The following is a 25,834-nucleotide window of genomic DNA, read 5'->3' on the forward strand; positions in this document are numbered from 1 at the left end:
GTATTGATCTTTGCATTTTGTTTGTTGTAAATAACCAGAGAAGCTCAGCAAGTCTGGCAGCATCTGTGGAGAGAAATCAGAGCTAACAGGACCTGAGACATTGCCTCGGTTTCTCTCTGCACAGCTTGCGCCAGACCTGCTGAAGTTTTCCAGCAATTCTGGTTTCAACGACAATAAGGAACAGTTTTAGTGTTAACTACAGAAAGCTGGTGAGTATTTTCTTTTAGTTTGAATTCATCAGTCAGGTCAACATGGGACCTTGTGTAGTTCCTCATCAGATTTATGATGATTCCAGGGATAGATTGATTGATTTCCAGACTGCTGCCTCAGCAGAGTAGTAATCTGGATATAGCAACCTTGAAAGACTGGGGAAGGGGGCATGCTATTCATTTGGAGATGCAAGACATAAACCAATTGGATTTTGTCGGGTAAGGATACCACAGGATCGAGGGTAAATGAAACTGAGATGGAAATCCATAATGATCCAGCCTTAAGACTGTGAGGAGTTTACACATTCTCCCCCCGTGTCTGTGTGGGTTTCCTCCGGGTGCTCCGGTTTCCTCCCACAGTCCAAAGATGTGCAGGTCAGGATGGATTGGCCCTGGGGAATTGTCCATAGTGTCCAGGGATATACAGGCTAGGTGGGTTAGCCATGAGAAATGCAGGGTTACAGGGATAGGGTAGGGGGTTGGGTCTGGGTGGGATGTTCTTCGGAGGCTTGGTGAGAACTTGATGGCCCGAATGGGCTAGCTTCCACACTGGAGGGAATCGATGATTCTGTGATCTGATTGAGTGATAGAATGGGCTGAAGAGGCTGAATGGCCTTTTCCTGTTCCTCATCTGCTTGGACGGGGTGATGATATCCTTCAGATAATTAACCTTGTTCACTCGGCTCGAATCTGGGACTGCCTGATGAGGAGAGGGTGAGGAAACCGAGCCTGTTACTCATTGACATTTCGAAGAACCAAAGGTGACCTTATTGAAGCAGATAGGATCCTCAGGGGGATTGACAGGGTGGGCATGGAGAGCTTGTGTCCCCCTTGTGGGAGAGTCTGGGACCAGAGGGCATGCTCTCAAAATAACGGACCGCCCATGTAAGTCAGAGGTGAGAAGGAATTTCTTCTCTCTGTTATCGCAAGGATATTATTAAAAGAGAAGCTCTACCAGGATATTGTCAGGAATGGAGGGTTTGAGATAAATTGAGAAACTAGAAAGACTGGGACTTTATTCATTGGAGTGTAGGACATTGAGGGGTGACCTTACAGAGGTTTATAAAGTCAGGAGGGGCATTGTTAAGGTCAATACCAAAGGTTTCTTTTTCCCTGGGTTGGGGGAGTTCAAAACAAGGGGGAATATTGTTAAGGTGAGAGGAGAAAGGTTTAAACTTTTTTACACAGTGGGTGGTCAGTGTGTGGAATGGGCTGCCAGAGGAAATGGTAGATGCAGATATGGTTACAACATTTGGTGTAATCACTATCTAGCAATCTCCAGTACCGCAGTCACGTTCCCCCAGCCAAGAGAGTTAAGTCCAGTATACATACCCTGCCCCTTCCGAACCCCTAGCCCCATGGTATTCGGCTGCACTGCACCTCTCCAGACCCACACTACCTTCCCAGAATTGAACCCAGTTGCTCAAACTGAATGTCAAAGGGCCCTGTGTAATTACAGGCCACCTCCTGATGTTGAGCCAGGAACAGGGAGAATGGACGGGTTCAGCTTGGGAACACTGTTGGAGCGAAGGGTCAGTTTCTGTGCTGTATGATTCTGCGATTTTCAGAAAGGAGTGAGTCTGTGGAATTCTTTAGTACAGAGTGCTGTTGAGGCTGGGTTTTTAAATATACTCCAGGCTGAGACACAGGTTTTAATCAGGAAGGGAATCAAGGATAATGGGGAAAAGGCCGGGAGGTGGAGTTGAATTATTGACTAATTGAACAGCAGAACAGAGTTGATGGGCTGAATGGCCAAATGTATTTTATGGTCCTGATGGTCAGAAATGGAGGCAGGCCTTGCTCAAGTACGAGAATGTTCTTTTAGATATTTACAAGCCCCTCCCTGGATAATAGACTTTTCTCCCTTTTTTCCAGATATTTAAACATATCCTGGGAAGGGAAATAAAACAGAAGAAGTACAAGCACCTTTCCAGAAAGTTCACGGAGTGGGAATATGGACCGGTCTCTTGTTCCTTATATGACCTGTCTGGAGTCGATACGATTGAGGAGAACTCTGTGCTACAGACCGTGGTGTATAGCAGCAGGAACAGGGTAATGCCTTTCTCCCTCAGCCCATTGGCAATTACAGCAATAGATCATCACTGCCCCCCTCCCTGAGGCTTCTCTCCCTTCCATGACCCATCCCTTACCCGTCCAACTCTTCCTCGGTCCTCACTCCACCTCTCACCAGCTCACTCCCTTCAATCCAGCCCCCACAACCCTCTCAGTCAGCTCCTACCCATCCCTTCCCCCTTTCCTTATCAATCCATTCAGCTTCCAACCCTCCATCCATCCCTGACCTTCTCACTCCCCCCACCCACACCCCCACACAAACCCCCCCCCACACATACCCCCACACACCCCCCCACACACACACACCCACACCACACCCACACCCCTATAGACACCTCCACACATACCCCCACACACCCCCCCACACACACACACCCTCACCACACCCACACCCCCCCCCACAAACACACACCCTCACCACACCCACACCCCTATCGACACCCACACACACCCCCCCACACACACACCCACACCACACCCACACACCCCCCCACACACACACACACCCACACCACACCCACACACCCCCCCACACACCCCCCCACACACACACACCCACACCACACCCACACCCCCCCCCACACACACACACCCACACCACACCCACACACCCCCCCACACACACACACCCACACCACACCCACACACCCCCCACACACACACACCCACACCACACCCACACCCCCCCCACACACACACCCACACCACACACACACACCCACACCACACCCACACACCCCCCACAAACACACACCCTCACCACACCCACACCCCTATCGACACCCACACACACCCCCCCACACACACACCCACACCACACCCACACACCCCCCCACACACACACACACCCACACCACACCCACACACCCCCCCACACACCCCCCCACACACACACACCCACACCACACCCACACCCCCCCCCACACACACACACCCACACCACACCCACACACCCCCCCACACACACACACCCACACCACACCCACACACCCCCCACACACACACACCCACACCACACCCACACCCCCCCCACACACACACCCACACCACACACACACACCCACACCACACCCACACACCCCCCCACACACACACACCCACACCACACCCACACCCCCCCCACACACACACACCCTCACCACACCCACACCCCTATCGACACCCACACACACCCCCCCCACACACACACCCACACCACACCCACACACCCCCCCACACACACACACACCCACACCACACCCACACACCCCCCCACACACACACACCCACACCACACCCACACACCCCCCCACACACACACACCCACACCACACCCACACCCCCCCCACACACACACACCCTCACCACACCCACACCCCTATCGACACCCACACACACACCCACACACACACACACACCACCCACACATACCCCCATCCCACACCCACACCCCCACACACACCCGCATACACACCCCCACACACACACACACCCACACCCACACACACACCCACCCTCACACACACCCCCACACACCCCTCACACACACCCCCACCCACACACACGCACACCCACACCCTCACACACACCCCCACACACCCCTCACACACACCCCCATCCCACACCCACACCCCCACACACACACGCACACACCCCCACACACACGCACACCCACACCCACACACACACCCACCCTCACACACACCCCCACACACCCCTCACACACACCCCCATCCCACACTCACACCCCCACACACACCCGCATACAACACCCCCACACACACACCCACACCCACACACACACCCACACACACACCCACACACACACACACACACACCACCCACACATACCCCCCATCCCACACCCACACCCCCACACACACCCACATACACACCCCCACACACACACACACCCACACCCACACACACACCCACACCCACACACACACCCCCACACACACCCCCACACACACAACCACACACACACCCCCACAAACACACCCACACCCCCACACACACCCGCATACACACCCCCACACACACACACACCCTCACACACACCCCCACACACACCCCCATCCCACACCCACACCCCCTCACACACACGCACACACCCACACACACACACCCTCACACACAGCCCCGCACACCCCTCACACACACCCCCACACACACCCCCATCCCACACCCACACCCCCACACACACCCGCATACAACCCCCACACACACCCACACCCACACACACACACCACTCACACACACCCCCATCCCACACCCACACCCCCACACACACCTGCATACACACCCCCACACACCCCTCACACACACCCCCACACACACCCCACCCCACACCCACACCCCCACACACACCTGCATACACACCCCCACACACCCCTCACACACACCCCCACACACACCCCATCCCACACCCACACCCCCACACACACCCGCATACACACCCCAACACACACACACACCCACACGCAAACCCACCCCCACACACACCCCCATCCCACACCCACACCCCCACACACACCCACATACAACCATCACACACACACACCCACACCCACACCCACACCCCCCCACACACACAACCACACACACACCCCCACAAACACACCCACACACACCCCCACACACACACCCACACCCACACAAACCCCCACCCCACACCCATACCCCTACAGACACCCCCGCAACACACACACACACCACACACACCCACCCACATCCCACACACACACCCACACACACCCACATCTCACACCCCCATTCCACACCCCCATCCCACACCCACACCCCCACACACACCCCCACACACACCCACACACACCCATCCCACACACACCCCCACACATACCCCCAAACACACACCCTCACCCACACCCCCACACACACCCTCACACACACCACCAATCACACACACACCCACATCCCACAGCCCCACACACCCTCACCCCACACCCACACCTCCACACACACTCCCACACAAACCCCCACACACACCCACACCCCCACCCCCACACACACCCCCCCACCCATACCCCTTCAGACCCCCACACACACCCACATCCCCACCTCCACAAACATGCCCCACCCACACCCCCCCACACAACCCCACACAAGCTCCCATATACACACGCACCCACATCCCACACACCCCCACACACCCCACACACACCCCCCACACACATATCCACATCCCACACCCCACACACCCTCATCCCACTCCCGCACCTCCACACACACCCCCACATACACACCCACGCCCCCACCCAGACACGCACACCAACACACACACCCCCACCCCACACCCACATCCCAACACACCCCCACACACACACCCACAACCACACCCACCCCACACCCACACCCCTACAAACACCCCCACACACACCCCCACGCACGCCCCCACACACACACCCACATCCCACACCCACACCTCCACACACACCCACACACACCCACACACACCCCACCCACACCCCCACACACAACCCCACACACACTCCCCCACACACCCCCACATCCCACCCCCACACCCCCACACACACATCCACACCCACACCCACACACACCCACACACACCACCACCCCACACCCACACCCCTACAGACACCGCCCCCACACACCCACACACCTCTCATCCCACACCCACACCCACACACACCACACACCCCCACACACACCCACATCCCCCCACACACACCCACACCCCTGCACAACCAAACACCCCCACCCACCCCCAAACGCACACCCACACACACCCCCACACACACACCCAAATCCCACACCTCCACACACGCCCACACACACATCCACACTCCCCCACACCCCCATCCCACACCCACACCCCCACACACCCATCCCACACACACACACACCCACATCCCACAACCCCACACACCCCCATCCCACACCCACACCCCCATACACACTCCCATACACCCCCCCATCCCAAACCCACACCCCCACACACCCATCCCACACACACACACACCCACATCCCACAACCCCACACACCCCCATCCCACACCCACACCCCCATACACACTCCCATACACACCCCCATCCCAAACCCACACCCCCACACACCAATCCCACACACACACACACCCACATCCCACACCCACACACACTCTCACACTCCCATACGCCTCACATCCCACACCCACACTCCCACACACCCCCATCCCACACCCCCCCACACACACCCACACACACCCCCACACCCCCATCCCACACCCACACCTCCACACACCCCCACACCCCCATCCCACACCCACACCTCCACACACCCACACACACACACACACCCCCATCCCACACCCACACACACACTCTCACACTCCCACACGCCTCTCATCCCACACCCACACTCCCACACACCCCCATCCCACACCCCCACACACACACCCACACACACCCCCACACACCCATCCCACACTCACACACACACCCACACACCCACACCCACACCCACACACACCCCCACCACACACCCACACCCCTACAGACACCTCCACACACACACACACACACCCACACAACACCCTCACCCCACACCCACACACACACCCACACACGCACACCCACACACATCTACCCAAACCCACACCCACACCCACACAACCCACATACACCCCACCCCACCCCACATACACACACAGGCCCACATACACACACCCACACACACCCCACGCACACACACACACCCACACATACGCCTATCCACACACACCCCTACGCACACAAACCCACACACACCCCCACACACACATACACCCACATGCACACCCACACACACCCACACACACCCCCATGCACACACACACACCCCCACACACACATCCACACACTCCCACACACACCCACACACCCACACACACCTCCACCCCACACCCATACCCCTACACACACCCACATAGACACCCACACACATCCCCACCCCACACCCACACACACCCACACACAACCCCACCCCACACTCACACCCCTACACACACCCACCTACACCCACACACACCCCCACCCCACACACACACCCACACGCCCACATCCCACCCCCACACCCCCAAACACCCCCCCACACACACACCCACACACATCCCCACATACACCCCCACACACACTGTTTCCCCCAGCATGCCTGCCCTCCTCCTCCTCCCCTCCACAGTCCAATCTCTCCCCTCCCCTCCCTCTTCTCTCCTATCCCGTTCCCCTCCTCCCTCCTCGCAGTTAAGGCCTGCACCTTGAGATAGTCTTTGGTTATTGTTCACTGGTTGGGGTTGTGATGCCTCATGTTGTTGGATCGCCTGTTGTGTGGATTCGATCACGAGCGACAGTCTAAGGGCTGTCGGCAGATTGACTCCACTCAGCGAGCTGGGAGGGGAGGAAGGATTTAGTGGGTAATGGGATGTCTAGTGAGCAGGAATGCGAGCCCATGAATGAAGGAGATCTCCTGATTTCAGAACCGTCATGAGATGCTGAGTGTGGAACCCATGAATGAGCTGCTGCAGAAGAAGTGGGAGGATTTCGGGGTGTACCTGTTCATCGGCAGTTTCATATTCTACCTGACCTACATCATCACATTGACCATCGTAGCCTCGAACAGACAAGGGAGAAACAATTCCCTTGACCAAGAGCAGTGCTCCCATCACATTGGATTCTTGGTATGGAAATAGGCCATTCGGCCCAACCAGTTCATACTGGTGCTTATGCTTCACTGTAACCCTTTCTTTCGGTCCTAAATCTATAATTGTGGGATGTTGTTCCCTTCTCCCTCATGCTGTTGTCTTGTTTCCCCTGAGATGCATCTATCCTGCTTGCTTTAACCACTTGCTCAAGTCTCACTAAAGCTGCACAAGGTGCTCCAGTCTGACTACATCAGAATGTTGTGAACCGTTTTGACCCCTTACCTAAGAAAATAAATATTGGGGGTAGTCCAGAGAGGGTTCACTCTGCTGTTCCCAGGGTGGAAGCAAGGCATTTGATAGGGTTCCCCATGGAAGGCTCATTCATAAAGTTAGGAGGTATGGGATACAGGGAGATTTGGCTATCTGGATCCAGAATTGGCTGGCTGACAGAAGGCAGAGTGTGGTTGTAGATGGAAAGTACTCTGCCTGGAGGACAGTGTCGAGTGGGGTCCCACAGGGACTATGTTCTTGGGCCTCTGCTGTTTGTAGTTTTTATAAATGACTTGGATGAGGATGTCGAGGGGTGGGTTAGTAAATTTGCAGATGACTCAAAGGTTGGAGTTGTCGTTGATAGTATAGAGGGCTGTTTCAGGCTGCAGCGTGACATAGACAGGATGCAGAGCTGGGCTGAGAAATGGTAGATGGAGTTCAACCTGGATAAATGCAAAATGATGCACTTTGGAAGGTCGAACTCGAATGCTGAAAATAGGATTAAAGACAGGATTCTTGGCAGTGTGGAGGAACAGAGGGATCTGGGTGTCCAAGTACATAGATCCCTCAAAGTTGCCACCCAAGTGGATAGGGTTGTTAAGAAAGTGTATGGTGTTTTGGCTTTCATTAATAGAGGGATTGAGTTTAAGAGCCGCGAGGTTTTGCTGTGGCTCTACAAGTCCCTGGTGAGACCATACTTGGAATATTGTGTCCAGTTCTGGTCGCCCTACTATAGGAAAGATACAGAGGCTTTGGAGAGGGTATAAAGAAGGTTTACCAGGATACTGCCTGGACTGGAGGGCTTGCCTTATGAAGAAAGGTTGAATAAGCTCGGACTTTTCTCTCTGGAGAGAAGGAGACCTGATCGAGGTAATGAGAGGAATAGATGGAGTCAATAGCTAGAGACTTTTCCCCAGGGCAGGATTGACTGGTACAAGGGGTCATAATTTTAAGGGTAGGTGTGGAGTGGTTATTTCCCCTTGTGGGAGAGTCTGGGACCAGATGGCATTATCTTAGAGTGAAGGGCCTCCACAAGACAGACTTGAGGAGGTGTTTCTTCCCTCAGAGGGGAGTGACTCTATCGAATCCTTGACCACGGAGGGCTGTCGAGGCTGGGTTCTTAAGGATATCCAAAGTCAAAAGTCACACAACACCAGGTTATAGTCCAACAGGTTTATTTGAAATCACAAGCTTTTGGAGCGCTGCTCCTTCATCAGGTGAAGTGGAGGGAGGTGCACAGGCACAGAATGTAGAGGCAGAGAGATAATGGCAATGTAATTCCAGGTAATTAAGAGCGTCAACAGGTAAGTTGAATTGAATTGAACTTATTGTCATGTGTACCGAGGCACAGTCGGATAGAAACTGTTATGAAACCGGCTGGTGAGTGTTCAGGCTTCTGTACCTTCTCCCAGATGGCAGAGGTTGTAGAAAAACATTGCCAGGGTGGGATGGATCTTTGAGAACGCTGGCGGCCTTTCCTTCCAAACTGGTCCTGGTAGATGGATTCTATAGGTGGGAGGTTGGCCTTCGTGATTGTCCGAGCCGAGTTCACCACTCTCTGTAACCATCTCTGATCTTGAATGGTACAGTTGCCATACCAGGTAGTGATACATCCAGATAGAATGCTCTCGATGGTGCACCTATAAAAGTTGTTGTCAAGGGTATTCGCCGTCATACCAAATTCCCTCAGCTGCCTGAGGAAGAAGGGACATTGTTGGGCCTTTGTAACCAGTGCGTCCACATGAGGAGTCCAAGAAAGCTTGTTGTGGTTGACCACTCCCAGGAGCTTGACACTGTCCACTCATTCCACCTCTGTGCTGTTAATGTGTAGGGGGGCATGAGTAAGTCCTGCTGAAAGTCAATACCGAGTTCCTTGGTTTTGCCGGTATTGAGAGCTAGGTTGTTCTCAGTGCACCATTTTTCCAGGTCGTCCACCTGCCATCTGTAGTCTGTTTCATCACCATCTGAGATTCGACCGACTATGGAGGTGTCATCAGCGAACTGGTAAATGGCATTTGTCTGGTATTTGGCGACACAGTCATGGGTATACAGCAAGTACAGTTAGGGGCTTGAGGACGCACCCCTGGGGGGCTCCAGTGTTGAGTGTTAGTGAAGATGAAATATTGTTCCCAATCTTCACTGATTGTGGCCTGTGGGTCAGGAAACTGAGGATCTAGTTGCAGAGAGTCTGAGATCACTAAGTTATTTATCAGAGTCTGGGGATAATAGTGTTGAAGGCTGAACTGTAGTCAGTGAGTAGGATTCTCACGTAGCTGTTCTTGGTGTCAAGATGTTCAAGGGAGTACAAAGGGATGTTCCAAGTACAAATAGTATGAGTAGAGTGTCGTCAGGCTGAATAACAAGTGTTTGCAGGGACCTGACAAAGGGGCAGTGTTCCAAAAGCTTGTGATTTCAAATAAACCTGCTGGACTATAACCTGGTGTCATGTAACTTCTGACCTTGTCCACCTCAGTCCAACACTGGCACCTTCACATCAAATGTATCCAAGGCTGGGATCGACAGATTCAGGGAATCAAGGGTTATGCAGAAAAGACAGGAAAGTCAAGTTGAGGATGATCTATGATGCCATTGAATGGTGGAGTAGCTGCGAATGGGCTGGATGGTCTACTTTTGCTCCGATGTCTCATGGTCTTAAGTTGTGGGAGTAAGTTTCACATTTGCACCACTCTGAGTCAGGAGGCTTCTTCTGAATTTTCAACTGAACTCCTTGTTGATGACTTTATATTGACAGTCTATAGCTGTGTTCTTCCCCCACCAGAGAAAACATTCGCTTTGAGTTCATTCCATCCAAGCCTGGCACCATTTACTCAGTTACTGGATTAGTGGTGCTGGAAGAGCACAGCAGTTCAGGCAGCATCCAACGAGCAGCAAAATCGACGTTTCGGGCAAAAGCCCTTGCTTTTCCCCAAAACGTTGATTTCGCTGCTCGTTGGATGCTGCCTGAACTGCTGTGCTCTTCCAGCACCACTAATCCAGTATTTGGTTTCCAGCATCTGCGGTCATTGTTTTTACCATTTACTCAGTTCCCCACCAACAGCCCACCCACCAGGAGAGAGAGGAGACCCCAGGTGTCAGCCTCTGCCCCAACATGCCCTCACCATTGTTACCCATGCCCTCTGCACTGCCCCGAGAACCTTTCAATAATAAAGTGACCAGAAGTGACTGCTGTTCTCAGTGTGATCTAACCAGGATTCACAAGGTCCTGGGAGTGGTCACTGCAGCATTGAGGAGTGACCTCAGAGGTTTATAAAATCATGAGGGTCATATGAGGTGAACAGATATGGTCATCATGCTCTTCATGTGGACGCACTGGCTACAAAGGCCCAACAATGTCCCTTCTTCCTCAAGCAGCTGAGGACATTTGGCATGACAGCGAATACCCTTGACAACTTTTATAGATGCGCCATCAAGAGTATTCTTCTGGATGTATCACTACCTGGTATGGCAACTGTACCATTCAAGATCAGAGATGGTTACAGAGAGTGGTGAACTCGGCCTGGACAATCACAAAAACAATCAGGATTACAGCATCATGGAGATATTCACAGATTTAGTAACCATATTGTCATAATTATCATTGATAATAATTCACTTCCAAAATGACAGTGTTTTGACTCACTAGATTACTGTCTTTGACTATAAGTAGTAACTAAATGAAATTCAGAATAAAAAAGTTTGTGACTATTAAACTGCTGAATAAAACACACTCTGGTTCAGGAATCGGCCGTCCTCACCCAGTCTGGTCACCTCACATCTCCAGACTCACAACAATGTTTTGTGAAGATTGATTCCTTTCCAACCTCTCAGTGACAGGTAGAAATGGATTATAGTTACAGCTCCTACCCTGAACGAATGACGTAATGAATCAACAGGGTTGTGGCGTACTAAAGCCGTAATAAAAATTATTGTCTTGTGCACGTCCCAACACCACGTACTCATCCTTCCCCACCAGTGATTCCCAAACCCCATTCCGAAGGTGAGAAATGCCCTCACCTCCTCATGAGAACTGACAGTGCAGGATCGGGATGAGGGGGCCGATCTGGGAGGGTGGGGGGAGTGTGTGTCAGTGTGGGGATGTGTGTGGGTGGGGGGAGGTCTGTGTGTGCAAGGAGTATCTAGGTTAGGGTTCTGTGCTGGGAGCCCTGTGCTAGAGGGGAATGGACCCTGTGGGGGTGGGGGGGTGGGGAGGGAGAGTGGTCTGTATGGGGGATGGGGGATCAGGGGTCTGTGTGAGGGATGGGGGGGTCAGGGGTCTGTATGGGGGAATGGGGGGTCAGGGGTCTGTGTGAGGGTAGGGGGTCAGGGTCTGTGTGGGGGATGGGGGGGTCAGGGGTCTGTATGGGGGAATGGGGGGTCAGGGTCTATATGGGGGTTGGAGGGTGAGGGGCCTGTGTGGGGGATGGGGGGGATCAGGGGTCTGTATGGGGGAATGGGGGGTCAGGGTCTATATGGGGGTTGGAGGGTGAGGGGCCTGTGTGGGGGATGGGGGTGAGGGGTCTGTGTGGGGGAGGGGGGGTGAGGGATCGGTGTGGGGGATGGGGGCGTAAGGGGTATGTGTGGGGGATGGGGGGTGAGGGGTCTATCTGGGGGCTGGGGGTTGAGGTGTCTGTGTGGGGGGTGGGAGCTGAGAGGTCTGTGTGGGGGATGGGGGGTGAGGGTCTGTGTGGGGGATGTGGGGTGAGGAGTGTGTGGGGGGGATGGGGGGTGAGGGGTCTGTGTGGGGGATGTGGGGGTCAGGGGTCTGTGTGGGGGATTGGGTGGGTGAGGGGACTGTGTGGGGGATGGGGGGTGAGGGGTCTGTGTGGGGGATGGGTTTGAGGGGTCTGTGTGGGGGATGGGGGGTGAGGGATCTGTGTGAGGGATGGGGGTGAGGGGTCTGTGTGCGGGATGGGGGGGTAAGGGGTCTGTGTGGGGGATAGGGGGGTAAGGGGTCTGTGTGGAGGATGGGGGTGAGGGGTCTGTGTGGGGGATAGGGGTGAGGGGTCTGTGTGGGGGATGGGGGTGAGGGGGCTATGTGGGGGATGAGAGGGTGAGGGGTCTGTGTGGGGGATGGGGGGGGTGAGGGGTCTGTGCAGGGGATGGGGTTGGTGCTATAATAATTCAGTCTGAATGGTGTGTGGGTCATTGCTGCCTTTGAGTCTTGTACCCCAAACCCCAGTTGGTAAAAGCCCACCCTCTCTGTTTGACAGCGGATTGGATTAGGTTTTTGAAAGAGTGTTAATGTTCGAGCGATGCAGCAAATGTGTGCACAGCAAGGTCCCACTAACAGCAATACAATACCATCCACTATCAATATGGTATGGAGCCACCTTGTTGAGATAGTCTTTGCTTCTTGTAACGATGTTAGTTAATTATTCTGTCTTTTGTTTTTGCACAGATCCCAATATCTGCGTTGAGTTATCTACCCAAGCTCTTCCAGGCACAGATTTATCTATTTTTAATGGCTGTGTATCTCTCTGTTAAAGAGGTGGGTTTGTTGGTAATGTGTATGCTTCGCTTTTAACGTGTAACAGAGAGCAGTTCACAGCATTCCCTCCAACTCCGGGCTTTTTTACTCAAGGTCAATTCAGAAATTCTCAATCCTAGGGGACCGTAGCTGAAGCAGACTCAATCCTCGTTCACTATCCATAATTCACCTTCTACACTAATAACACGCAGGGTCCCCCCCTCTAGGTTTGTAGGTCTGTGTTAGAAACTACTGCACCCTTTATTCATTTTGTGCTTCTTGAAATCTCTCTGATCTACCCATTCCTCATGAACACCGTTGAACTTATTTGCTTCAGCTTTTGCATCTGTCCCTTCACTGGATCAATCCCAAACTCGGGAATTCCTTCCAAGACCCTCTCTGTCCTCTCCCTCTCCCTCCCTCCCTCCCTTAGTCACAATGCTTTTTAAAATTCACAGGACAGGGACAGCATGGGGTGAGATACAGAGTAAAGTTCCCTCTACACTGTCCCCATCAAACACTCCCAGCACAGGGACAGCATGGGGTGAGATACAGAGTAAAGCTCCCTCTACACTGTCCCCATCAAACACTCCCAGGACAGGGACAGCACGGGGTTAGATACAGAGTAAAGCTCCCTCTACACTGTCCCCATCAAACACTCCCAGGACAGGGACAGCACGGGGTTAGATACAGAGTAAAGCTCCCTCTACACTGTCCCCATCAAACACTCCCAGGACAGGGACAGCACGGGGTTAGATACAGAGTAAAGCTCCCTCTACACTGTTCACCCCATCAAACACTCCCAGGACAGGGACAGCACGGGGTTAGATACAGAGTAAGAGCTACCTGGACAGCTCGGCAGGTCAATGTCCATCGGATAATGTGCTGAAGGAAACACCAAGGAGGGTTTTTGACGCACTGAGACTGACTATTCTGATGGAAAGTCCAGCAGATGCACTTATGTTCCAAAGGTCACTGCACCATTCTCAGGAACGGGAAAATACGTCAAGCTAAAGGGAAGGGAGCTCTTACAAAATGCTGGCCCAGCCATCAGGGGCGAAATGACCTCTATTACTACAGTGTTAATTCTGAAACATATTATAAACTTTCATTAGTTCTGACTGCTACACTGTGAAAGATCAAAGCCACTGCTTTCAGAGTGTAGCTGACAGTATCAACTGGAACTGAGATCTAGCCTTCACTGTAGAATACAGTCACATAGCGGCTGTATTCCCAGCCTCCACACTGACACCCCCATCAAACACTCCCAGGACTGGGCATAGATACAGAGTAAAGCTCCCTCTACACTGTCCCCCATCAAACACAACCAGGACTGGGCATAGATACAGAGTAAAGCTCCCTCTACACTGTCCCCCATCAAACACTCCCAGGACTGGGCATAGATACAGAGTAAAGCTCCCTCTACACTGTCCCCCATCAAACACAACCAGGACTGGGCATAGATACAGAGTAAAGCTCCCTCTACACTGTCCCCCATCAAACACTCCCAGGACTGGGCATAGATACAGAGTAAAGCTCCCTCTACACTGTCCCCCATCAAACCCTCCCTGGACAGGGACAGCACAGGGTTAGATACAGAGTAAAGCTCCCTCTACACTGTCCCCCATCAAACCCTCCCTGGACAGGGACAGCACGGGGTTAGATACAGAGTAAAGCTACCTCTACATCAAACCCTCCCAGTTCTGGAACAGCACGGGGTTAGGGACAGAGTAAAGCTTCCTCTACATCAAACCCTCCCAGGACTGGGACAGCACGGGGTTAGGGACAGCTATCAGAAACAGGGTGATCCCTAGTGAGTGGTGAGAAACAGCCCACTCTCTGTTTCTTTCAGGCATCACAGATGGTGTATCTGAGGCGCTCCAATCTGCACTCTGTGCTGGTGGATGGATTCTTTCACGTGCTGTAGTAAGTTTTCTTGTCAGTTAGCTTCGTCGGGTGTGTGAATGTCAGGGTGACCCTGAGGCTGAGTGTGACTCGGACTGAGTGTGGGACAGACTCCTGTTGAGGGAGGGGAGGGGAGAGGGTCACTGAGGATTATATAATGGGCAGGCGTGGGACTATTACCCCATGAGTGTACGGGAGGGAAATGGGGAACATTTAAGCAAAGAGGATAGACAGCTCATCATTAGCTTAGCAAAGGGCAATACATGACAGAGCGGGAGGGACCATTCAGCCCATCTTATTGTACTGGCTCTTTGGAACAGCGAGCCCATCTTTAAAACAAGTGATTTTGCAGTGGAGTGTGGGTAACGCTGGCAAGGTCAGTGTTCATTACCTATCCTTAATTGCTCTTGAACTGTGTGGCACCTTGGGGTATTTCAGAGGGCAGTTCACTGTGGGCCTGGAGTCACGTGTAGGCCAGACCAGGTAAGGCTGGGCAGATTTCCTTCCCTAAAGGACCTTAGTGAACCAGATGAGTTGTCAAGACAATTAATCCTAGCATTCCCCACCCTTCCGTCATAGTCTGGTAAATCATAGAATCATAACCCCCCCCCCCCACTACAGTGTGGAAGCAGGCCGTTCAGCCCATCAAGTCCACACTGACCCTCTGAAGAGCATTCTACCCAAACCCAGCCCCTTACCCCATCCCTGTAACCCTGCACTCCCCATGGCCAATCCACCCTGACCTGCACATCTTTGGCCTGTGGGAGGAAATCGGAGCACCCAGAGGAAACCCACGCAGACACGGGGAGAATGTGCAAACTCCACACAGACAGTCACCCGAGGGTGTTCCCACTTGAAGTATTTATTCAGTTCCTTTTTGAAAGTTCTTCTTGAACCTAATTGTCATCCCCTCAGGCAGCACGTCCGAGATCACCCAAACTCACCAGGTAAAAATGTGCACCTCCCCTCAGGGAACTTTACCGACTGTTTCAGGGTCAGACCATACTCTGTTAGATTGGCACCTTTCCTGCTTGGGCAGAGAGAGAGAGAGAGAGAGAGTCACAAGGTCATGAGTGCGTTGTGTCCAAGTTGTCTTTTTTTTATTCATTCATGGGAAGTGGGTCAGAAACACTCACAAGTTGCTTTTTCTCATCAGTTTCCTCCAGGCCATCCTGGTGATCATCTTCAACTCCTTGTGCTGGGCAGAAGTGGAAGGTTCCAGAATACTGCTTGTAATCGCACTGGCCCTGGGCTGGTTCAATGTCCTGTATTACACACGAGGTTTCAAACTAACTGGCATTTACTGTGTGATGATAAAAAAGGTAATGCTCCCAGTCCTGTGATAGGGTCATGTGATAGGGTCATGTGAGTGGGGATTCATCCTGTACAGGGGAGGGGGACAGTGTAACAGTTTGTACAGGGCCCTGGTTAGACCACATCTTGAGTTCAGTGCACAGTTCGGGGCACTGCAACCTCAAAAGAACATACTGGAGAGACTGCAGTGCAGATACAATAGATTATACTTTGAGGTAAGATTACATAAACTATCCTTATATTCAGTGCAGATTGCAGAATACTAAAGCATGATCCAAGGGGTAACACAAACAATTGAATAGGGACCTTGCTCAATACATAACTCCACCAATACTCTACTGCAATTACATAGTTCTCCCTGAGGTTTTCCCTGCCTGCTTGATGTTCCATAACTACAAAACTGAAATAAAGAAATATTTTTATTCACAGCTTCTATCTCACTGAGGAAGTTTCCGACCAATCCTCATCAACCAACCTGCTCTGAAAACTCTGTTCACACATTTTGATAGCAGTGACAAATCACCATGGTAACTGTCGCAGTCCCATAACGTTCTCAGGCAATCACAACTGCTCAAAGTCAAACCAAATCCCCCATAATATCCAAAACAACAGTGTGTCCTATTTCCCAATGTTAATGGATCTTTTGAAGAATTCCAGGATCCAGATCCAGATGGGTACCATAAATGAATCTGTCCCTCCATGGCCATATCCTAACTCTGTACCACGTTTCATTGAGTCAGTCAGTCAGTCCATTTGTTTTTGTGATATGTTGTTCACAAACAGATGAACAAAACATTACCTCCTCTACCCTTTATGACAGGAGTAGTAAGAGTGAGAATCTCTGCTGTTAAATAGTTACACATCCTCTATCCATGGAGAAAGTGAGGACTGCAGATGCTGGAGATCAGAGTCGGGATTGTGGTGCTGGAAAAGCACAGCAGGTCAGGCAGCATCCGAGGAGCAGGAGAGCCGACGTTTCGGGCATCCACCATCCACGTCCACTTTCTCTCCATATCCCTTGATTTCCTCAGTATTCCTCATCCCAGAATTATATTTGGTGTGGCTTTTGGAACGTTGAAGGTCAATGACAAGACACAGACAGAGAAACATTTTTCGCTGGGGTGCTCAAAGGGGATATGACCTGCAAATCAGACCCAGGCCAGCTTGGAGGAATGATGTGGAGGTGCCAGCGTTGGACTGGGATGGACAAAGTCAGACGTCACATGGCACCAGGTTAGAGTTCAACAGGGTTAATTGAAATCACAAGCTCTTGGAGCACTACTCCCTCACTATACCTGACAAAGGGGCAGCGCTCTGAAAGCTTGTGATTTCAAATAACCCTGTTGGACTCTAACCTGGTGTCGTGTGACCTCTGACCTTGGAGGGAAGTTGGGAGGCACTTGTCCAAACAAGGTCAGTTGAATTTTGTGAATCTGTTAGTGGATGCTGGGGCTCTATTAATGATATAATCTATATCCAAAACCAATAGAATGTTTGGGAGTCAAAGATATTATTAAGAGATAAATAGACGTCCGACCAAGTGCATTGCTGGAGGTAGGTCATGGATGACCGATGACATCATTGGTCAGCAGAATAGACTTGAGGGGCTGAATGGCCTGCTCGTTTTCCCATGTCCCACAGAATTGGGGTTGGATTTTATGGGTCACACATTGTGTTCCAATGGATCTGGCAGATGTAGTAGATCTCCAGGCACTAATCCATGATGATCAGGGAGATCTCCCCAGCGTTTGGGTCAGCCTTCCTTCCTCCACCAGCACCACTAAAGGGCTGAATGGTCTGGCCATTGCCGTTGGTGGGAGGGAGCTGTGAACAAATTGGCTCGTACATTTCCTACAGTTCAGCAAGAAACACACTTCAAAACGTACGTCATTGGCAGGACAAAGCCCTGGGTGCCTTTCAGTCCATGGAAGGTGCTATGGCAATGAAAGTCCTTAGCTTTGGTCTGTGGAATCTTGCTGTGTACACATTTAGCAGCAAGTTCATTTTGAAGCTCAATAAGGTTGCGAAGGTCGCTCCAAGAACATGCCAAGGAACAATTGGGCTGAATGAGATTCTCACCGGATACATCTAGGCACCCCTGAAGTCTGATGATGCCAAAGGGTGGCCATCCAATCTCTGAGCCAGAGGTTCCAGGAGAGGTTCGGCCTCCGATTCTGGATAGCAACAAATGGGGACAGAGTAAGAAATTCCCTTCAAGCCTGGAAGCACATTGGAGCCACCATCCTCACCATCCCTCACTCAGGAACATGCAGCTTCTAAAAGTGTAACATTGACATGACAACCGCCTGTGAGGGGACTGTACCACACCGCCTCCTGCTGGCTGTGATGGTGGTGTGCCTGAAAGGTATATATTAACTGTACCACCATCAGTGTTCAAGAGTAATCTTTCTCAATATCTTTCGACAGATTATTCTGCAGGATATCCTGCGATTCCTCCTGGTCTACGCAGTTTTCATTGTGGGATTTGCAGCAGGTAAGGCTGGATGGGGAAATATTTCTGTTCTTGCCCAGTCGCTGTCTCGATGGAGAGTGCACAGTTTGTGAGACCAGTTCCCTGCATTGTGTCCACCCTGAGGCTGGAGAACTCAGTGAGGGGTTTGTCCCCAGATTAATCCACATCCCCTTATCACTCCAGGATTCCAGAGGCCCCTCGGTTTGCTTTTCCCAGCTGTGGGAATTTGGGGTGGGTGGCTGGGGGAGGGGGTGGAGTGGGGAAACAGGGCGTAGGGAGGGTGAAAATGCTCAGTCATGATGCGCTGGCAGGTTTGAGCCTTGGTATTTCCTCAGGGGAAGGACATCTGCCAATCTTACCTGGTCTGGCCTACACGTGACTCCAGACCCACAGCAATGTGGTTAAATGTAAACTGCCCTCTGGGCAATTAGGGACGGGCAATAAATATTGGCACAACCAGTCACGCCCACATTCCATGAATAAATATTAGTAAAATTGTCACCGGTTTAAGGTGTATCTGCCCTGCCATCCAGGCCTTACCAATCTAATAGTTTTAGGCATTTTGAAGAGAAACACCAGTATGGAGGGTATAATGCCCACTCTCCTGTCGCCCAGAGGGTAGCAACTTTCATCAAGAGGCACAAGCCCTCAGTTCAATTTCCACTTGAGAGACTTGAGCCCAGAATGTCCGCTGCCTATCCCATCCCGCAGTGCAGCACTGAGGGAGCACTGTACTGTCACAGTGTCATCCTTCAGCTGAGTTATTAAACCAAGACCCTGTCTGTCCTATTGGGGCTGTTGTAAAAGGCCATGTAGCCAATATCTGGAGAAGAACAGGCCAGTTCTCCCTCTGTCCTCAATCACCATCACAAAATGGGTTAATGGGTCATGGTAACAGTTTTTGTTTGTGGGATCTCCCTGTGCATGATTGGCTGTTGCATTTTCCTACATCCACAACAATGAGGACACATCAAACATGGTTCACATGAAGAGCTTTGGGGTAACCTGCGGTTTTAAAAGGCACTTTGTTCAATTCTTTACAGAAATATAATTGTTCTTATTCTCTTTTCCTCCTGTTTCTTACAATCCATGAGATGTTAATGCTTTTACCCACAGCTCTGGCCTCCTTGATTGAGGAATGTCCCACAGACAGCGACTGTCTGTACAATGGATTCAGTTCCGCTATCCTGGAGCTCTTTAAGCTCACTATTGGCTTGGGAGACCTGGGAATCCAGAAACACTCCAGGTTTCCCATCTTCTTCCACATGCTCCTGGTACTGTATGTCATCCTGACCTTTGTCCTTCTCCTGAACATGCTGATCGCTCTGATGGGAGAGACCGTGACAAAGATTTCCAGCGACAGTGAGAAGATCTGGAAACTGCAGGTCAGTCCAGAGTTCTAGCCTCTTCATATCTGCCTCACAGGCTACCCTGAGCCAGAGAGGAAAGGGTTACCCTCTCCAAAGCAGGATTCAATAGATGTGGCTAAGATTCACCCCGCTCTGTAAAAGGCCAGCAAGTATCAGCTGCCTTTTCTGAGTTTAGCAATTGTTTTGAATCCTATGATAGAGTATGGAAAGAGGCCACTTGGCCCATTGTCCCTGTACTAGCATTTTGATGCATTATTCCAGCTCCCTTTTGAAAGGTCCTGTTGAATCTACTGCCACAGTCCTTTCAAGCAGCACATTTAACAACAACAGTGTAAGAGAAATGAAGCCCTGATCTCCTCTAGGGTTCCTCTGACAGGGTTCATCAATCTGTGCCCCTTTGATTGCCAACCACATTCAAAATTCTCTGTATTCTCTCTCTCTCAAAAGACTCAGGCCAGAAGTCACATGACACCACATTATAGTCCAACAGGTTTACTTGAAAGCACAACCTTTATGAGTGCTGAACTCTCATCAGTTGACTTCACCCAATGAAGGGGCAGTGCTCCAAAAGCTTGTGATTTCAGGTCAACCTGTTGGACTATAACCTGGCGTCGTGTGATTCCTGACTTTGTCCAACCCAGTCTGGTACCAGCATCTCCACAATAGACTCATTATGAGGTTAGAACAGCTCTCTTCAGGATTGAGAAACATCTGCAGGAACCCATTGTTAGTCAGCAGCAAATGGCATGTTTGTTCCCAATGTATTCCAGCTGGTCCTTTCAGAGCCAATGTGTGTGTGTGTGAGTGTGTGTGTGTGTGTGTGTGTGTGTGTGAGTGTGAGTGTGTGTGTGAGTGTGTGTGAGTGTGTGAGAGTGTGTGTGAGAGTGTGTGTGTGTGTGTGAGTGTCTGTGTGTGAGTGTGTGTGAGTGTCTGTGTGTGTGTGTGAGTGTGTGTGAGTGTGTGTGTGTGTGTGTGAGTGTGTGTGAGTGTCTGTGTGTGTGTGTGTGTCTGTGTGTGTGTGAGTGTGTGTGAGTGTGTGAGTGTGTGTGTGTGTGAGTGTGTGTGAGTGTCTGTGTGTGTGTGTGTGAGTGTGTGTGAGTGTCTGTGTGCGTGTGTGTGTGAGTGTGTGTGAGTGTGTGTGAGTGTCTGTGTGTGTGTGTGTGTCTGTGTGTGTGTGTGTGAGTGTGTGTGTGAGTGTGTGTGTGTGTGTGTGTGTGTGAGTGTGTGTGTGAGTGTGTGTGAGTGTGTGTGAGTGTCTGTGTGTGTGTGTGAGTGTCTGTGTGTTTGTGTGTGTGTGTGTGAGTGTGTGTGAGTGTGTGTGAGTGTCTGTGTGTGTGTGTGTGAGTGTCTGTGTGTGTGTGTGAGTGTGTGTGTGTGAGTGTGTGTGTGTGTGTATGTGTGTGAGTGTGTGTGTGTGTATGTGTGAGTGTGTGTTTATGTGTGAGTGTGTGTGTGTGTGAGTGTGCGTGTGTGTGATTTCATGGGTTCTCACGGTCTATGGCCCGTGGTGTCTGTATCTGAGGAGACAAGCAGCCTCCAGGTGAACAAGCCTGCACAGGGGGAGTGAGCTGTCCAGCAACAAGATTTAACTCTCTCAAAAGCAGCAGATTTCAACTCATTGTGTGTTACCTTGGAATTTGTGCAATGGACCCTTTGACACCTCCCATTTCTAATCAAGTTATGTGCAAGCATTGAGACAGCAATCAGCTCCAAGTTACTGGCATGCATTTGTCTGCGTGATCAATCACTACTTTCCAGTCCATATCCTGCAGAGTTGCTCCATAATACATCCAGGGATTTTGCAAATGAGTATGTGTGTATGTGTTTGTGTGTGTGTCTCTGTGTCCATGTGTCTCCATGTGTATCTGTGTTTGTATGTGTGTGTGTATTTCTGTGTGTATGTGCGTGTGTGTCCGTGTGCGTGCGTGTGTCTGTGTGTGCACGTGTGTATGTGTGTGTGTGTGTGTATGTGCATGTGTGTGTATGTGTGTGCGTGTGTTTGTGTGCATGTGTGTGTGTATGTGTGTCTGTGTGTGAGTATGTGTATGTGTGTGTGGTGCATGTGCATGTGCTGTATGTGCGTGTGTGTATATCTACCCTGAATGGTATTGGCCACAAACACAGCCAGCAGTAAACATGAGCAGTGAATGACAGTACATCCCAAGGTCACTCCCTGCCTGTGATAGACACAGGCTGATTGATGGTCCTCTGTCCCGGATGATCAGCTGGATCGCCGACCCTTATGGAGCGCCCTGGAATTCCCCAGGATTAAGGATGAATCTTGAAAGAACCTGAGGAGAAAATGCTTTGAGGGCATTTGGAAGACAATATGTGTTTTTGGTTAACTTTGACAGTGATGGTGGGAAAGTGGGGCTGTTACAGGGGGAAATCTTCCAACCAGAAACAGCAAACCCAGTTCAGGATTGCAGCTACCCGCCTCACTGTAACAACAGCATCATTTAACAAGTCCCTTCAAGTTAGCAAAAACTGGGTCTACTTCCTGTCAAAAAGGATTAAAAAGCAGAAACACTTGTTCCCACTTGCATTGAAGCTGTTCAACCACATTTGGAACACTGTATTTCTGGTCTCTATTTTAAAAAAAGGGATCTAGATGAATTGAGGAAGGTGTAAAGGAAGGTCAAGATTAATAGCAGAACAGAGAGGATATTTGTTCACGAGTCATACAGCACGGAAACAGACCCTTCACTCCAACCAGTCCATGTCAAACATAACCCCAAACTAAACTAGTCCCACCTGCCTGCTCCTGGCCCATATCCACCCAAACCTTTCCTACCCATGAACTTATCCAAATGTTATTTAAACGTTGTAATTATTCCCACACCCACCACTTCCGCAGGAAGTACATTCCACATGCGAATCACCCTCTGTGTAAAATAAATTGCCTCTTATGTCTTTTTAAAATCTGTCTCCCGTCTCCTTAAAAAGGTGCCCCCTAGTCTTGAAATTCCTCATCCCTAGGGAAAAGATAACCACCTGATGAAGGGCTTTTGCCCGAAACGTTGATTTTCCTGCTCCTCGGATGCTGCCTGACCTGCTGTGCTCCTCCAGCACCACTAATCCAGAATCTGGTTTCCAGCATCTGCAGTCATTGATTTTACCTAAAAGATAACCACCACTAACTCAATACCCCTCGTTATTATATAAAATTCTGTCACGTTGCCTCTTAACCTCCTATGCTCCAGTGAACTAACTCAAACCTCCCATACCTGGCAACATCCTGGGAAACTCCTTTGGAACCCTCTCCAGCTTCACAATATCCTTCCTATAACTGAGCGACCAGCGCGGGACGCAGCACTCCAGTAGTAATGTGAATACAACTGACGAGGCCAGCATTTGTGACACATGTCTAACTAACCTTCAGAAAATAAAACAAAAAACTGCTGACCCTGGTGATCTACCTGCAACAAACAAAAATGGAAATTGCTGGAGAAACTCAGCACGTCTGGCAGCATCTGTGGAGAGAAAGCAGAGTTAACGTTTTGAGTCCAGTCACCCTTTATCACAAGATGGTTGCGATCCAGCATGTTTCCCAAGGGTAAAAAGAGGTGGGCAATAAACATTGGCCTTATATCATCAGGGGGGTTCCAGGGGTAAACTCGCTGCTGGCTGGAGTCTGTGCTTGTTGGTGGTCAGTTATCTCAGCTCCAGGACATCTCTGCAGGAGTTCCTCACGGTACTGTCCTAGACCCAACCACCTTCAGCTGCTTCATCAATGACCTTCCCTCTATCACAAGGTCAGAAGTGGGGATGTTCAACGATGATTACATAATGTTCAGCACCATTCACCACTCCTCAGATACTGAAGCAGCCCATGTTCAAAATCTGGACAATATCCAGGCTTGGGCTGACAACCGGCAAGTAATATTCACGCCACACAAATGCCAGGCAATGACCATCACCAACAAAGGAGAATCTACTGTCCCTCAATATTCAATGGTGTTACCATCACTGAATCCCCTGAGACATCAACATTGATGGGGGTTACCATTGACTACATACTCAACTGGACTCATCACATGAACACATCTGGTCAGAGACTAGGACTACTGCAGTAACTCCCCACCAGACTCCCACCATCTACAAGGCACAAGTCAGGAGTGTGATGGAATATTCCCCACTTGCCCTGGATGGGGGCAGCTCCAACAACATTCAGGAAGCTCGACACCATCCAGGGCAAAGCAGCCCCTGCTTGATTGGCAACACATCCATAAACATCCCCTCCCTCCAGCACCAACGCTCAGTAGCAGTGGTGTACACTATCTACAAGACGCACTGCAGAAATTCACTAAAGCTCTTTCAACAGCATGTTCCCCTCCAGGCCACCCACCACCCAGACTTGGAAATGGATCACCTTATTCCTCGTGTCACTGGGTCAAAATCCTGGGACTCCCTCCCTCCCGAAGGACACCTACACCAGACAGAATGCAGGGGCTCATCACAAGGGCTATTACGGATGGCCAATACTAGCCCAGCCAGCAGCATCTGGGACCCGTGAAAAGATGAGAAAAGGCTGGAGAGACCACAGCCCCTTTCCTCTGGGCGAACCGAAAGGGATCTTTCAAATAAAGAAGGGGTTTGGTAGAGTCAAAGAGAGGAACTGTGTCCACTTGTGCGAGATTGTTATTAGACAGTCAGAAGGTAAATCCAGTAGGGAATTCAGGAGAAAGCTCTTTCCCAAGGGAGCGGTGGGAATGTGGTACTCAATGCCAGATGGAAGAGCTGAGATTAGTGTTAGGAAGTTAGGGAAGGGAATGATGGGGACGAGAATAGGAGGATGTGTGGATATGGTGAGGGCACATGGAGTGGGAGGAGCTCAGGTCACACCTACGTAATCACCAGTTGGGCTGAATAGTCTATTTCTGTGTTTTAGGCTCAATGTAACTTGTTCTAACTCCTCCAGAGAGCTGAGACCACTCTGCACTTTGAGAGGTCGCTGCCGAAATGGCTACGGACCAGATGTAAGAATGGCCACAGCTTTACGGAGATTACTGTTGGACTCACACCTGAAGGGAAGGAGGACAAACGGTGGTGTCTCAGGTAATTGCTGTGTCCAAGAAGTTTTGGAAATAACATAGCATCGTTGGTGGGGGAATTTTGCTTTCAATCCAAGCTGT

At 51.0% G+C, this 25,834-nt stretch overlaps 1 protein-coding gene across 5 annotated transcripts in view; it reads left to right on the plus strand.

The window, feature by feature from the left end:
• Positions 1-25,834, plus strand: part of LOC140491616 (transient receptor potential cation channel subfamily V member 3-like) — a 63,987-nt gene that overhangs the window by 35,188 nt on the left and 2,965 nt on the right. For all 5 annotated transcript variants that reach the window (XM_072590060.1, XM_072590057.1, XM_072590059.1 and 2 more), the window contains exons 12-19: positions 2,085-2,261; positions 7,736-7,936; positions 13,569-13,658; positions 15,490-15,563; positions 16,699-16,864; positions 19,284-19,350; positions 20,446-20,714; positions 25,621-25,757. In XM_072590060.1, coding sequence (XP_072446161.1) covers positions 2,085-2,261; positions 7,736-7,936; positions 13,569-13,658; positions 15,490-15,563; positions 16,699-16,864; positions 19,284-19,350; positions 20,446-20,714; positions 25,621-25,757 — 1,181 coding nt within the window. The remainder of the gene's footprint in view (positions 1-2,084; positions 2,262-7,735; positions 7,937-13,568; positions 13,659-15,489; positions 15,564-16,698; positions 16,865-19,283; positions 19,351-20,445; positions 20,715-25,620; positions 25,758-25,834) is intronic.

The sequence above is a fragment of the Chiloscyllium punctatum genome, chromosome 19, assembly GCF_047496795.1.
Source record: "Chiloscyllium punctatum isolate Juve2018m chromosome 19, sChiPun1.3, whole genome shotgun sequence".
Lineage (NCBI taxonomy): Eukaryota > Metazoa > Chordata > Chondrichthyes > Orectolobiformes > Hemiscylliidae > Chiloscyllium > Chiloscyllium punctatum.